Genomic DNA, 14,609 nt, shown 5'->3' on the forward strand with positions numbered 1-14,609 from the left:
ACTAAAGTAAGGGGAGGGGAGGGGAGTGCGGGGAAGGAGTGCTCTCATTATTAACTGTGTAGCTGGCCAGTGACTGTCATCCTTTCCTGAGGTCTCTTCCAATCCCAGTGCTCTGGGGGAGGGATGGAAAAACTGCATAAAAAGCAGCATTATTTGGACTGCCCTGCTTTCTGCCTTGGTGTCAGTTGAGTGAGGGCGCACCTTAACACACACACACAGCGTCACGCGCCCATGTCATGAGTTTTGACTGTCAGCATCTAGAGGTGCAGGGCCCCAGAACCCAGACTCCCCATGCACCTACCTCCTTGACAGCTGGCAGGCTTCATGTCCTCAACAGGGGCTAGCAAGCCTGCAGTTTTCACTCTGCTGCACCTTAACATGCACACAGTGTCACCCATGTCACAAGTTTTGCTTGTCCGCAGCTTGACGTGCAGTTTTCCCCCAAAACCCTGCACCTATCTCCTTGAAACATGGCAGGATTTGTGGCCTCAGCAGGGGCTAGCACGCCTGCAGTTTTGACCCCACTTTGGCTTAACACATACATGTGACGTGAGTTTTTTGCTTTCAAGACTTTGTGGTGCAGTTTCCTCGAAACCTCTGCACCTATCACCTTGAAACTTGGCAAGCTCATGCCCTCGTAAGGTGCTACCATTCCTGCAAGGTTCATTCAAATCAGGCCAGAAATGACAGTTATAGGCTGTTTCAAGCTTCCCTGTTATAGCCTATGGGTGAAACAACGAAACTGTTTCGAAGAAACAAAACGGAACAGCAGTTTTGAATCGAAACGAAATTCAAAACAAAATGCTGTTCCATCGAGACATTGAAATGCAAGTCGAAATGGAACGGTACCATTTTGCACAGCCCTAATAAGAAGTAATAATAAACTGATTACTTTTGCCCTCTCTGTATGCTTCTCTCTCTTCCCATGGGCTTCATGTCAGTCTCTTTCCAAACACTTTTACTCTCCAATGCACATCCCTCTGGCCCATCTTACAATCTTGTGCCCCTCCTCTTTGTTCTGTTGGCTGATTTCCACCCCCCGCAACCTCCCTTACATCTACATCCTCTCCATGCCCTTTACCCTCCCCCTTCCCTGCGTGCACATACATTCTTTCGTCAGTTTGCCCTTCCTCTTGTCATTTTAGACACAGCCTGGAAAGACACCCGTGAGATCAGATAAGTTTGTTTACTTCCTGCCAGCCCTCCCTTCCTCACCTAAATGCATAACACAGACATCCAAATCAGCACACTTGCACATGTATTTACCTCCCAGTTTCAGCCACAGAGGGTTTTGTGCAATGTTGTTTTTCTGGTACTTAGAGTAGCTTAAGCTGAAGGTGTGGAAAAGAGACTGGTCAGAGAGGGTGGAAAAAGGGAGTCATCTTCTGCACGTGGTAAAGACAGGCTGATCAGGAACTCCTGTGTACCCAAGTGCCTGGGGACCAGGGACAGGTTGTCATTAAATAGGAAGAGTCGCATGTTTTTTAGGACTCTTTGAAGAGCATAGAGATCTGCATGCGTAGCAGTAATGCAAACCATTCCTTCAAATCCCTGTCCCTGAAATGAGTGGAGAGTGGGTGAAATCAGGTATACATCTAAAGAAACGTGAGAAGCATTTCCAAGCTCTCAGTGGCTGAGCTCCACTGTTAAAAAAAAAATAAAGCCACCATAAATGATTAAAATAAAGCTGCAGGGATGGTTTTCACCTAAGTGAGGAGGTAAAATATTTCCAGCTATTTCAGAGCAACAGGAAGCCTTAGGAAGGACAGGAGAGCCAGACTCCTTCCTAGACACTTAAGTAGACCTAGGCACTCAAATACAATCCTATTTCACCCTGCTCAAGTCCCTGAAAATCCATGTTTTCCTACTTTTGTAACATGCCTTCATCTTAGCCATAAGAGCAAGTCACAGAACAGCAGAGAGAGGGAAAGGGAGTTCATCCATCTTCAGTATTTACTATTAAGGACTTGAGTAGAGTGGGATAGGATTGCACTTAGACATCGAAGTGCACTCAGGCACTTAATTGGTGGAGTAGGAGCTGGCCCAGGTTGGTTTCTTGTTCAGTGTTTGTGGAGTTTGGTTATGTTACTATAGAAATATAAACACTAGTAACAGTGCAAAGCCCATGAAGATCTCCCTGTGCATTAGAGGCAAAGAGGGGTTACATTTCCACAACTGTTAGTCTTTTTGTGGGACATTATAGAGGAATAAGACGAAATATTGATGTGGAAGTGTCAGTTCACACCTAGCTGGGAATCTAAGTTAAGCAGATAAGACCTTTAATTGTTCTGGGAAAAATGCATAGCGCACAGCACAAAACAACAGGCAGGAAGTTGACTGAGCAAGATGGGACTCCAACAGAGATCCTATTTCAAGTGTAAATACCTGGAAGGATGCTATAGCAAACTTGACCAGCTTGAGTCTCATTACATTCTGTCAGGTCTGAAAGCCAGACACAGAACTGGCTGAGCCCTATTTTGACAAGCATGTTTGGAAATGACCGTCAGTTATCTCTTTAAGACTGGATTAATGTTCAGTAATTTCCAAATTGTGTATTGCTGTAGGTTTCCTTGTAGTACAGAGCAGCTACCTGATGCTTGACGTGTTTTCTAACAGGCCAGATATATTTATCATACTCTGCACTAGGTATATCAGTAAAAGATGTGATACTTCATTCATTGACAAGAGTTACACATCCAGGTAATGCTCCCTGTAGGCAAGGGCTACCTAACTGGTAGCCCATGGGCCGCATGCCGCCCAACTGTCACCTACCCCCTTGCTTCGGCTGCAGTAGTAACAGTCAGAGGCTCTAATCTTTGTCTCCGTCTGGCTTCTTTCTGCCTTGCCCCAGAGGGCAGGGTGGAGCAGCACAGCACAGCCCATGGTGCCAGGGAAACCCATGCATGGGGTCCTAGCAGGGTGTGGTGCAGTGGAGGAGTCCATTGCCCTTGATCCATCTCAGTCCCCTGGCTCTTACATCTGCACAGAGAGTGCAGCAGGTAGAGGCAGGGAAGCACTCACATGTCCAGTGCAGCAGGGAGCACTTGTGTGGTCAGTGAAGCAGAGGTGTGCTGTGGGGCCCGGTGGCCTGCACTGGTAGTGTCTCTTGGAGCCCACAACACATGATTCCTGCTGGCGTGACCCACAGGGTGCATGGTCCCCTGACCTCTAAAGAACTGAACAGCCCTGACTTCGGCAAAATGACTCACTTTCCTTTTTTTGATATTACACTCTATGGTGGGTGTAGCTGAAATGCAGTCCGTGGAGTTCTGTAACATGGTCTGTGGCCACCTTTACATTTACTGTGAAGAGGTAGCCCATGCAGGCAGTTGTTTCATGTGCATAGTGATCGAGCTGCTCCCTTGGCTTCAGATGGACTCATCTGGGACCTATTCTCTCTGCAGCTCTCCAGCCAGTCTTTTCCTATTAGAGCTGAAGCTGTTGCAGTCTCACTTCATCTAATGCAAATCCACGGAGGCTGCTAACACATTGCCAGTGTGAATAGGCTAGATTTGAGCACCACAGCCCAAATGAAGGTGAGCCTTGGAAAGGGGTTAATCCAGCAATACAGTGAAGAGAGAAAACTAGGGAAGGCAGCGAAGACACCAGCGTTTAAATTCCTGGCTTCTTTTTGCAGACCTGTGTCATCCGTGCATGGGACATGACCAAACCTTTGCTGTTCTGCCCTGCGATGAACACAGCAATGTGGGAACATACTATCACAGCTGAGCAGATACAGCGACTGAAGGGCTTTGGCTACACAGAGATCCCTTGTGTGGTGAAGAAGCTGGTATGTGGGGATGAAGGTCAGTCCTTAGCTGCTTTTTCTCCCATGAAGTTCATGGAGCAGTTGATACTCTCAGGGTGAGAACCTTCTTGCCCTATGAACTTAAGAGTGCTGCAGTATGTAAAGAAGTGCCATTGCCAAAGTTTAGTAAAATGTATTGGAAAGAAGCTCTGATAGAAACCAGGAAGAAATACTTAACAATATTTTACCAGGTTTTAAAATCCATGTAGATATTTCTCAGTGATAAGAGTCTGAACCAGAACCAGGAGTCAGGATTACTGGTCAAGAAGTTGGCTTAGCCTCCTAAACTCAAATCCACCTAATATATGAAAAGTAAATGTTACTAACCATTGCCCATAGATTCATAGAAAAGAAAGGCCAAAAGGGACTTCAAGAGATCATCTGATCCAACCTCTTACTCAAAGCAGGATTGCTCCTGTCTAAACCATCCAAGACAAACATTGTTCTAACCTTCACTTAAAAATTCCTGGCAATGGACATCCCACAACCTCTCTAGGTTGCCTGTTCCAGCACATAACCACCCTCATAGTGTAGGACAGGAGGATGGACAAGAAGAATGGTCCTGTGGTTCAGCCAGGATTCTGTTCCATGCTCTGCTGAGTTCAAAGAATCATAGAAAATTAGGCTTGGAAGGAACCTCAGGAGGTCCTCTAGTCCAGTCTCCTGCTTAAAACAGGAGCATCCCCAACTAGATCATCCCAGGCAAAGCATTGTCTAGCCAGGTCTTAAAAACCTCCAAGGATGGAGATTCTACAGCCTCTGGGTAACCTGTTGCAGTGCTTTACATCCTCCTAGTGAGAAATTTATTCCTAATATCTAATCTAAACTTCCCTTCCTGCAACTTGAGACTGTTGCTTCTTGATCTGTTATCTGCACCACTGAGAACAATCTAGCTCCATTCTCTTTTGAACCCCCGTTCGGGTAGTTGAAGGCTGCTATTAAATCCCCTCTCAGTCTTCTCTTCTCTAGACTAAATAACACCAGTTCCCTCAGCCTGTCCTTATAAGCAATGTGCTCCAGGCCCCTAACCATTTTTGTTGCCCTCCTCTGGACTCTCCATTTTGTCCACATCCTTTCTGTAGTGGGGGACTCAAAACTAGACACAGTACTCCAGATGTGGCTTCACCAGTGCTGAAGAGAGGGGAATAATCACTTCCCTAGACCTGCTGGCAACACCCCTACCAGTGCAGCCCAGTATGCTGTTAGCCTTTGCAACAAGGGCACACTGCTGGCTCACAGTCAGTTTATTGTTCACTGTAACCCCCAGGTCCTTTTCTGCAGAGCTGCTGCCCAGCTAGGCGGCCCCCAGCTAATTGCATGGGATTGTTCCATCTTAAGTGCAGGACTCTGCACTTATCCTTGTTGAACCTCATGAGATTCCTTTTGGCCCAATCCTCCAATTTGTCAAGGTCGTTCTGAATTCTAGCCCTACCCTCCAACATATCTACTACTCCCCCCAGCTTGATGTCATCTGTAAACTTGCTGAGCGTACACTCTATGCCATCTTCCAGGTTGTGATGAAGACATTGAACAAAACTGGGCCCAGGACCAACCCCTGGGGCACTCCACTTGATACCAGCTGCCAACTAGACATTGAGCCATCAATTACTACCCTCTTAACCCGATGCTCCAGCCAGTTTTCTATCCACCTTGAAGTCCATTCATCCTGCCCGTACTTCCTTAGCTTGAGTTCCCACAGCCTTCCTGTGTGCCCCAGGGCTAGTCTCACTAGGACTCAAATTCCCAATCTGTAAAATGGGAGTCAGATTCCTATTGCACAGTGTCTGTGCATTAGGCTAACTGCCCTGAAGATTGAGATGCTCAGATACTATAGCAGTGAAGCCAGTTGTATCAATGGAGGAAGAAAGCTTGTTGTGTGTGTATTTTAAATACTTTTGAGTTCTCCTTAATTAGACTTGTGTGAATAACTATTTTTTTTTGTTCTTTCAAGAACAGAAAATCTATTTTAGCTCAACCCTCAATGAAAAATATTTAAAATTTTGGCATATTGAGGAGTTGAATAAAAATTTATTGCAAGCAAATGAAGGATTTCTTTTGACCTGAAACAAAAATGTTTCATTTTATTTTCAAGCATTTTTGATGTAATAGCAGTACACTTTCTAAATGAGTCTTTCACACTGAAATGCATCAACTTTTTAATTTTTTTCTGATAGGAACAGGTAGGCAAAACCAGCATGAATTCGCAGAAGTTTTAGTACCTGAAAATTGGCTATTTTTGCTAAAATAATTGCAGCTGAAAAATTTAATCCAGTTCTATTCATAATAGGAAATCAGCTCCTGTAATGCAACATTTATAAATATAATTTGTTTAAGCAAGCACAGGTATAGTAATATTTTTACAACTGTCAATAACAAGCACAGTTTATGAGGAAAATAAGATGTTCAGAAATTGTCTTTATGCTTCCTCACTAGGGACTGCTTCCACTGCTCCTGATCTTTCAGGAATACAATTCACCTCTACAAAACAAAAGCCTTTTTTGGAATTGAGTTCCAATAAGTGTTTATGGTTGGCTAAATACATTTAAATCACTTCCAGCTTGGTTAAAACATACAGGACAATAGCAGTTCCACTGGAATTCTTACAGTGTATTACTTCAGGTGTCTTGCATATCTGTGATTACTCTAAACGGGAACAACCCAGAGAAGCTAAAACCAAAGGCAGTTTGGGAGAAGGCAAAAAGCTGTTTGGATCACGATGACTTCCTTTTCTCATCTTTTCCTTCATTTATCTATCAAAGGTACTTATTGCTGTAGTTCCTGAATGCCTCCCATTTTAATGTATTATTCTCACAACATCCTTCCTTCGGGTAAAGGCATACATACTCTGTAGGACCAGTGAGGCAGTAGGGACTCTGACTTAAGTATTTTTCATGTTATTCCATAGAAAATACTCAGGGTGTAGGAAGGAACACAGTTGCTGTGTGATAATGAGGCCATTTTAGGAATCTTGAGCCATTCCAGATGCCCAGTTTATGGTAGTGACTGGCCCGTTGGACTTGACAATGGAACTTGATCTTGCAGTGCTCTGCCAGTGCTTTTGATGCAACTCACTACAAAAAAACTTCTTGGAAAATGCATTGGCCCACTCTATTGCTGTGATGCTGGATTTCATTAGGTGTTATAGTTGTGCAGTGTCCTTGGTACCAGGGTTTCACTATATGTGTGACTTTGCTCTCCAGGTCGAGGTGCCATGGCAGAAGTATGGACCATTGTGGAGAAGGTGAAGATGATCTTTTCAGAGAGGGAGTTGCCAACACAGAGATGATCCCTTGATGTCAGTTGCATATCTTCCTCCTCTTCGATAGCTTTTTCAGTGTGAGGATGAAAACAGCAAGAGCTCACATGGGATGGCATGAACTTTTGAAGCACTGCCTACAGCTGAGAGAATGAGTGTTTGTATGCATCTTGGTGCCCCCAGCTGTGGTTCCAAAACCTGATGAATTGGTATCAGGACCTTCTGGAACTGAAGCCAAGTATATATATATATAAGAGTGTGCTAGGGCCCTGTGCCATCCATGTGTATATATATGGGTTTTCATAAACAAAGGAAGTTATATTGTACAAAGCCAGTAGTCCTGGGTTATTTTCTATGGAATAATTTTAAAGACACTGGATAAAGATTCTCCCATCTGCTCCAGGCTTAGCATCTTCACATAGGAGTCAGAGAAGGCCTGGTATAAAATCGCAATTGATGGGAATGGTCCCAGCTTCTTTCTGGAAGAGACCCTTTAAGAACTAAAAGAAGGGCACTGTTGTTGAAAACCTTCTACAGCAGCTGCTCCCACCTTCTCTTTTTGTTAAGAGTCATCGTCCTAAAGAATTTATATTTCTGTACTGGCATATAGTGAGGCAGCTCCTAATGTACATCCAAAGGAGCTGTTTGTCTTTTTCTTTGGATCTGATCTTAGTGCCTGATTTGCCATCTCTAAATTTATTTGAATATATTTTTAATGCCACTGGAGGAAAATATGTGACCGAAAGAGAGAGAATTCATGGCCCTGAATGTGTCTTTGCCATTTGGTATCTGTTGATGGGTGTAAGGATTTAGACATCAAATGGAAACTAAAATGAACTCTTAGCATCACCCTTTGGGTGCACCAGGGCTTGGGATCAACACATTTGGCCATTTTGGAAAGCATGGGATAGCTGTTTGGGGGAAACTAAAGTCAGACTTAACTTTGACACCCCTCTTCAGATGGAAAATTAACTGCACGGTACGAGGAAATTGGGAAATCCTGACAGCGAACACCTGGGGTGATGTTAGTCGGGGCCCTACAGTTCAACTTGCTCCTATGAAACATGAACCTGTCACCTGAGGGACTTGGGAATGAACTGGGGAGGGGGTGTGGTTAGTGCCCTTCCTTGTACACTACATGGAGTTTGTTTACAGATCCTGGAGTTTGAGTTTATTTTTAACTAATGTCAATCAAATCTAAGGCTGTCAGCATAGAGTGTGTTTCCTGCATTCGGAGCAACCTTCACACGGTGTAGCCTGAGGTTATCTCCAAATGTGTGGTTTCCTTATCGATTCCACACTAAAACTTCTGAACTTTCCCACATTCACTTCTTTCCTGAGGATCAGACCCTGCGGAGTGCGGAGCTGCTGGGGATAAGGGCAGGAGGGAGCATTGCAGCCTTACAAGAAGCAGGAATATCCTGGTAGTGTGCTCCATTGTAGCAGTAGGAATTTTGCTGGCAAAGGGGTCTTCAAATGGCTTCTAATCCTGTCTCCTGCCACCAACAGTAGCATAAGGCTGGCAGTGTTTTCTCATGCTGGTGAATGACTGTAGAGCGATGCTTATGTTTATGAAACTCATCTTTATACTGTTAGATTGTTATAAAGCTTTTATGATACTGACATAGGATCAGAGCCAAAGCTCACTGACATCACCTGGGAAGACTTGGGTCAGGTCTTCACCATGCGTTACAGGATCTTTGGGTGCAGATATGACACATGATTGCTACAGAGTATTTTACTCTACTTTTTACTCCCGGTAGCTGGCTGTCTGTATCAGGTTTATTGCAATGTGTGGCCACTAGGTGGCAGAAAGCCAGTTTGCATTGAACAAAAGACTAGCTGCAGCAAACCGACTAAGGAAGTGAACACACACCAGTGTCACTTATACTGATACACAGTTACTCACTTTCTGAGGGCCAAATTTACCTCGGAGTGGAGTGACTTACACTGGTGCAAGTCTGTGTCATGTATCCACTCCCCTCTTATTGTTGAGTAAGGACAATTTACTGTATAGAAAATGCATTAGGTGTCAGCATCCTTTAAAGAAAAAGTGTCTAATGGTTACAGTAGGAGTCAGGACTTCTGGTTTCACTTACTGACTTCCAATCCCATACAATAAGTCACTTACCCTCTCGCTGCTTCAATTTCCTCATCAAAAATGACAGATTACAAAATTACTTTAAGAGGGTATTTGTTGAGAGGACTAATTAGTTAATGCTTGTAAAGCACTTGCAAATCCTCAAATCAAAGGAATTAATTATACATTAAAGTAGAGCTTAATGCACAGCGCAGGGGAGGGAGGAAGGGGAAAATACAAGGAGACAGTGGGATGATTAGCAATATGTAAAGAAGAAATGCCTAAAACAATTCAGGCTGACATTTATTTCTAAGTGATAAAATCCTGCTCCGTCTTATGGCTGTTACAAAATTAGACATCAGTGTGCCAGTGCATGATCCTTTGTGTAACTGTTGCTTGGTACCTTGAATAAATGCTTTTTAAAGGTAGCTGTTTATTACGTACAGAACATGATATTATGGGTCGAGTTAAGCCTCTTAAAACTGATGGAGTAAAGCCACACTTCATTTGGATAAATATAAACAACAGTTAAGTTCCTTTATGAACCATCTAGCTGAAACAACAGCTTCTTCCCAACACATAATAAACTGCCCAAAATAAAAACACAGGCAAGGTACATATGGACAGAAAGGTTTTGTTAGGTATCATTTTGTTATGGTTAGAAGAGAGGCAAAAATAGCAAGAGTAGCAAAAGGAGCAGGCAGAAAGGAAACCCCTCAAGCAGCCAGCCACAGAAACATTGGCAGCCTGGCTCTGAGGGAAAGCTTTTGGGTGGAGTGCTGGCTAGAAAGGGCCCCAGAGTTGTGAGCAAACAAACTGTTTCCTGCTATGTTCAGGCAAAGAGGCCTTTGTACAGTTTTTGTAAGCAAAGAGGATTGCATCAGAGAACACGATCTCTGTCCTCAAGTTCTCTTCCTAGCCAAAACACTGGGAACCCTGAATTTTTGGCTAACAGCTCAGGTCAGAGAAAGGTAACATACTGTATGTTAGACAGCAGTTGATGGATCTCTCTCAGAAAGTCACTTGTGAGAGTTAAATGAGTGAAGTAAATTAGACTTCTGCCCCTTTTATTCTCTTCTTCTGCCAAGTATATGAAGACCCTGGGGCTGAAACATATTTGCTGTGATTTTTCAAATTGCTGTTTTTTACTTTATTTATTTTTTGCTGACATTTATAAATTCTGATCCAGTCTATCCTGTGTTTTCTGAAATATCTATGTGCACGGGGATTAGTACAATTATGACATCATAGACAGCATGTAAGATAACCCTGGTTAATTGACAATATTTTTGTTAACACTCCTTTGTTAAGAATTATTTTTGAGCAGTTGTTTAATTCATGCCTGAAACTAAAGTTCTCTGTTAAAGATAGGGGGTCCTAGTTTAAAGCTAAGAAAACCCTGGTTCCATGCTAAGAGCATAATTTAGACTATGATTTGGAACATATTAATTATCAGGTAATTAGCCTACTGAAAACATGTTAATTCCATGGGGCTTTGACAGGGTAGTTATACTGGTGGAGAGAGAGCCTAGGAACTTGGTCAGTTTAGTAGGTGTTAAAGGGTATCTTCACTGTAGAGTGGACCCGAGTTATGTATCCTAACGTAACTTCTCTTAAATTAGCTTAGCTTGAGAGAGCAACTATGTTGTAAAATTATACTTGAGTTTCTCATTCTGCTCTGGCACTGTATTCATTCACACGTGATGCTGATACCTCTGGAGCCTCATCCCAGGTTCTTCATGCTTCAGTAAACTAATCTATGAAATCTTTCCCAGTGAATTGTGGGAGAACTACTCTGGCCTTTCTAGGCATATGGAAGGGAAGTATAGGAAGACTTTGGAAGATCTGTTGCACTCAGGTAGAGCTAACCATGTAGTCATGTTATCAGCTGAAGAAAGGTGCCAGTTTTGAATTTAAGTCTGTACTCCATCTTGCAATAAAGAGAAGGCCACAGGTCCATTGCCTTGTCTGCACTAGGCAATTAACACTGGTTAGCTAACAACCTCTAAATCCTACTCTTGACAAGGTTTCAGACAGTAGTTCTCAACCTATTTAGACTTGAGGTATGCCTCAGAAAATGCCAGGGCTTTAGCTTTCACTCATTTTTTTGACTACAGAAAAATAATAGAGCAATTCTTCTGTCACAAAGAATTCAGAAAGACCAAACAAGTCTGAATGGTTTCAGTACAATGGATTTTTTGCTTGAAATCTTGGTTTCTTGTGAATCATGTTTGCACGCCTAACAGTGCTAACGTTGTATGGCACCCCACAGCATCCTTGAAAGGATCTCGAGGTACCCCAGAGTGCTACGGCACACTGGCTGAGAATCACTGGGCTTAAGCCCTCCAGGGAGAGTCCATCGAAATTACAAGTAATACAGGGCGTAATAATTCTGGATCAACTAAGGTAAAAAAAAGTCAAGAATAAAACCCTGTTATTCAAACTTCCTTTCATTATAACATGAATCAACAACAACAACAAAAAGCACAAATCCATTTCTCCCTTTGTGGGTTAGATAGGGATTGAGTGTTAATCTGTGCATCAGCCAGGGTACCTGGTACAGTTACCAGTGAAGCTTGTCATCCCCCAATTGCTCCTACCCCCTCCTCTTTCTTAGGGCTTTGGTTCCCACAGTAACTTGTGAGAAGTGCCTTGGAGCTTGTGCACGTAGGCTGCAGAGTTAACACCTGACTGATGCAAACAGGGTAGCGTGCAGCGAGGTTCACACCTTGTGCAGCTGTTTGGCTGGGACACCTCTGCAAGGCAAAGGAACAGGGGAAGCAATGCGGTTTGCATCTTCGAAAGCTCTTTGCAACAGGAAGCAACATGCTTTTTTTTTCATGAGTGAGTGGCTGCAGAATTCAGCAGGAACCACAGCAAGCAGCAGAGGGACCTATAAGAACCCAGGGGGATGTACCGAGGCTTTTCCTAACCTTCACAGACACTCAGGATATGGGGAGCTAGTACTGATGGTTAGGCATTACAGGTAACATTTGAAATGGCTCCTGTTCATTAGTGTGACAGCTAAAATATGTGCTTGTCTGATAAATGCAAGTGTAACTAACCAGTTCTTTAGCTGTATTAATTATACTGGCTATTGAGAAACTGGAACATCCAGCCACTATAGCCAGGTGTAAAGCATAATCCTAAAAGTGGGATTATTGCTGTTCACACTTGCCCTAGCAAAATTAAGGCCACTGGGGTACCTCTACCTAGGCTGCAGTCTTACCTCCAGCTGCAGTGTTATATATAACTCAATAGAATTGAAACTGGGACTTGTCTCCTCATCTTTTTCTGTTTCAAAGATAGATTGCACAGCGTGAACCAAGGTGTGGCTTCATGGTTAACCCTACCAAGCAGGAAATGGGTTGCAGCCATATGATCCTAGCAGCAAAAAAGTGTGAACTCCACCAGTTAGCTAGCACCCATCTGGGCTCTGAAACTAATACCTCCGAAGCCTCGATGAGGTCACTTCACATGCAGAGTTTTTCAAGACCAGTGATTTTAAGAAACGCATACTACCATGGAATAAGAGACACCTCTATGTAGCATTTCTTGGGTCATTCAGTCCCTTTCCTCTTTTGAAGGCTGGTCTGTCCTTTTGCTTCAGATGGAAACATTCTCTCTCCCTTTATTCTTAGAATAGGAGCATGTGGTTTGTCAGATACTTTCCTTAAATGTCTGTATAGCACCAAGCACAACTGGGACCTTGTTTTCCAAAGGGCTTCCATAATATCAACAGCAGTACTGTAATGCTGTAAACAGTTTATGGCTGCTCAGGGACACTCATAGATCTCCACAGAACAAATACCTGTGTCAAGCACCTATTTGGGCTGTATATAAGGCACAATATCGTTCCTTTGTACAGTTATAGACAATGAGAACAGATCACCCAAGAGCCACCCTGCATGAATTAATGGAGTTTCCTAGGTGCAAATGCAGGAGTTAAGATATAGGCTGCAAACTGTGAGAGCACAATAACAGAAGTGTGAGAGTGACCCTGAAAGGAAACAGAGGAACAGGGCTGCTTGGGCACTGAGCTCACAGGCATGGCAGACTCCAGATTTCTGAACAAAGAAACTACTTGCTCACATTTGTTTTGACTGTGTTCAGGGAAACAAGAATGAATGCATTTTTGTAAATAAGATCACACCAAGAACACATGGACTCATATCACTGATTTCCAATCCTTGTTGAAATGACCCTGCTTAGCTAGCTGCACAGGCCAAAGGAACAACAGTCTAATAATCCTTGGCTTCGCGACTTCTCTTGCCAGTAGGGACTCGGTGCAGCTGAAAAGCCTATACCCTATTCCTGAATACTCAGCAGAAACCTTGCCAGTGCCCAAGGCCCTGGGAGTAGGAAGCTTCACTACAAAACTAGACTTAAGCTTTCCAGTGTAGCTGTTTCGTATTCCACTACTGCCTAGAAGCCCTTTGTATGAGGCACTGCACAAACAGTAACAATCCCTGTTGCAAAGTGCTTACCATCTATTTAGATGGGCTAGACAAAGGACAGGAGGGGAAACATGCACAGAAAAACAAAATGACTTGCTGGAGGTCACTCACCAGGTCAGTTGTAGAGTTGGGACAAGAACCCTATGTCCCAGCCTCAAAACATTCAGGAGCATTTACCTTGTTTACCATTGTAGATGTTGCTCGAAACGAGAGCAATATGTCTGCACTATGGATTTGCTGAGACAAGATGCTTCAATTTTGTTAGATTCCTCTTGCTTATGACATCGTAGATGGACCGTAACTCCCCCAGCAGAAGGTTAGGCTACCTGTGAGCAGGTATAATAGTGACCATCGCAGTTTTAAGCATTAACAAAAGCCAAATGCTCCACCAAAGTTCTGGAAATGTCTCCAATTAGTTCTTGTAAATACCCTGGGTTCTTCTGCCTGGTGTAGTTTTCCAGTGCCCTCCCTTTGTCTTTAAAGCAACAATTATGTTCAGAGCCGATGTCTCACTTGGCATAATTCTGCTGTCTTGTGAAACAGACTGATGGTAGGCCTGTGTGAATAGGGAAGTATTCTATTCAGATTTGGCCAATTTGGAGGACAGTGATTCGATTTGGTGATTCGAATCCTGTCCCTGTTTGATTCAGTCAAATCAGAATTGGAGATTTGGATTGGCTGGAGAGAGGCAGGTACAGCCTGCCTGCCTCTCCCCAGGCAGGGGGAGCCGTGGGAGAAACCCCCATGGCTGCCCTGCCTGACCCCAGCCCCCCCCAGCACTTAAAAAAAAAAAAAAAAAAATGCCTACACTCACTGGCTGCAGGAACGGCAACTGGGGCCTCTGGGTACTTGTGACAGAGCCCCTTTGCACAGCCAGCCAACTCCCATACAGCACACGGCACCCTACTGAGCCACATTGCACCTGTACCATGGGGCAGCTGGTGTGTGGGTGCCAGGTGGGGGTCAGTGATTCCCACTGCCCCATGCTGAGCAGGGAGCTTTGCCATG

At 43.8% G+C, this 14,609-nt stretch overlaps 1 protein-coding gene and 1 long non-coding RNA gene across 7 annotated transcripts in view; one reads left to right on the forward strand and one right to left on the reverse strand.

Moving 5' to 3' along the window:
• PPCDC (phosphopantothenoylcysteine decarboxylase) overlaps window positions 1-9,572 on the forward strand; it is a 59,932-nt gene extending 50,360 nt beyond the window's left edge. For 4 of the 5 annotated variants that reach the window (XM_019504472.1, XM_019504470.1, XM_019504469.1 and 1 more), the window contains 2 exons: window positions 3,638-3,806; window positions 7,009-9,572. In XM_019504472.1, coding sequence (XP_019360017.1) covers window positions 3,638-3,806; window positions 7,009-7,094 — 255 coding nt within the window. In that variant the 3' untranslated portion in view covers window positions 7,095-9,572. Of the gene's footprint in view, window positions 1-3,404; window positions 3,537-3,637; window positions 3,807-7,008 lie in introns of all 5 variants that reach the window. The other variant, XM_019504474.1, reaches the window with a different exon arrangement.
• Window positions 1-14,609, reverse strand: part of LOC109288752 — a 160,411-nt gene that overhangs the window by 13,458 nt on the left and 132,344 nt on the right. The window contains exon 3 of one of the 2 annotated variants that reach the window (XR_002095218.1): window positions 7,142-7,564. The exons of the other annotated variant lie outside the window; for it this stretch is intronic. This is a non-coding gene — a long non-coding RNA (uncharacterized LOC109288752). Of the gene's footprint in view, window positions 1-7,141; window positions 7,565-14,609 lie in introns of those variants that run through there. 2 annotated transcript variants of the gene reach the window in all.

Source organism: Gavialis gangeticus, unplaced genomic scaffold (genome assembly GCF_001723915.1).
Source record: "Gavialis gangeticus isolate Ggan-Ray unplaced genomic scaffold, GavGan_comp1, whole genome shotgun sequence".
Taxonomy (NCBI): Eukaryota; Metazoa; Chordata; order Crocodylia; family Gavialidae; genus Gavialis; species Gavialis gangeticus.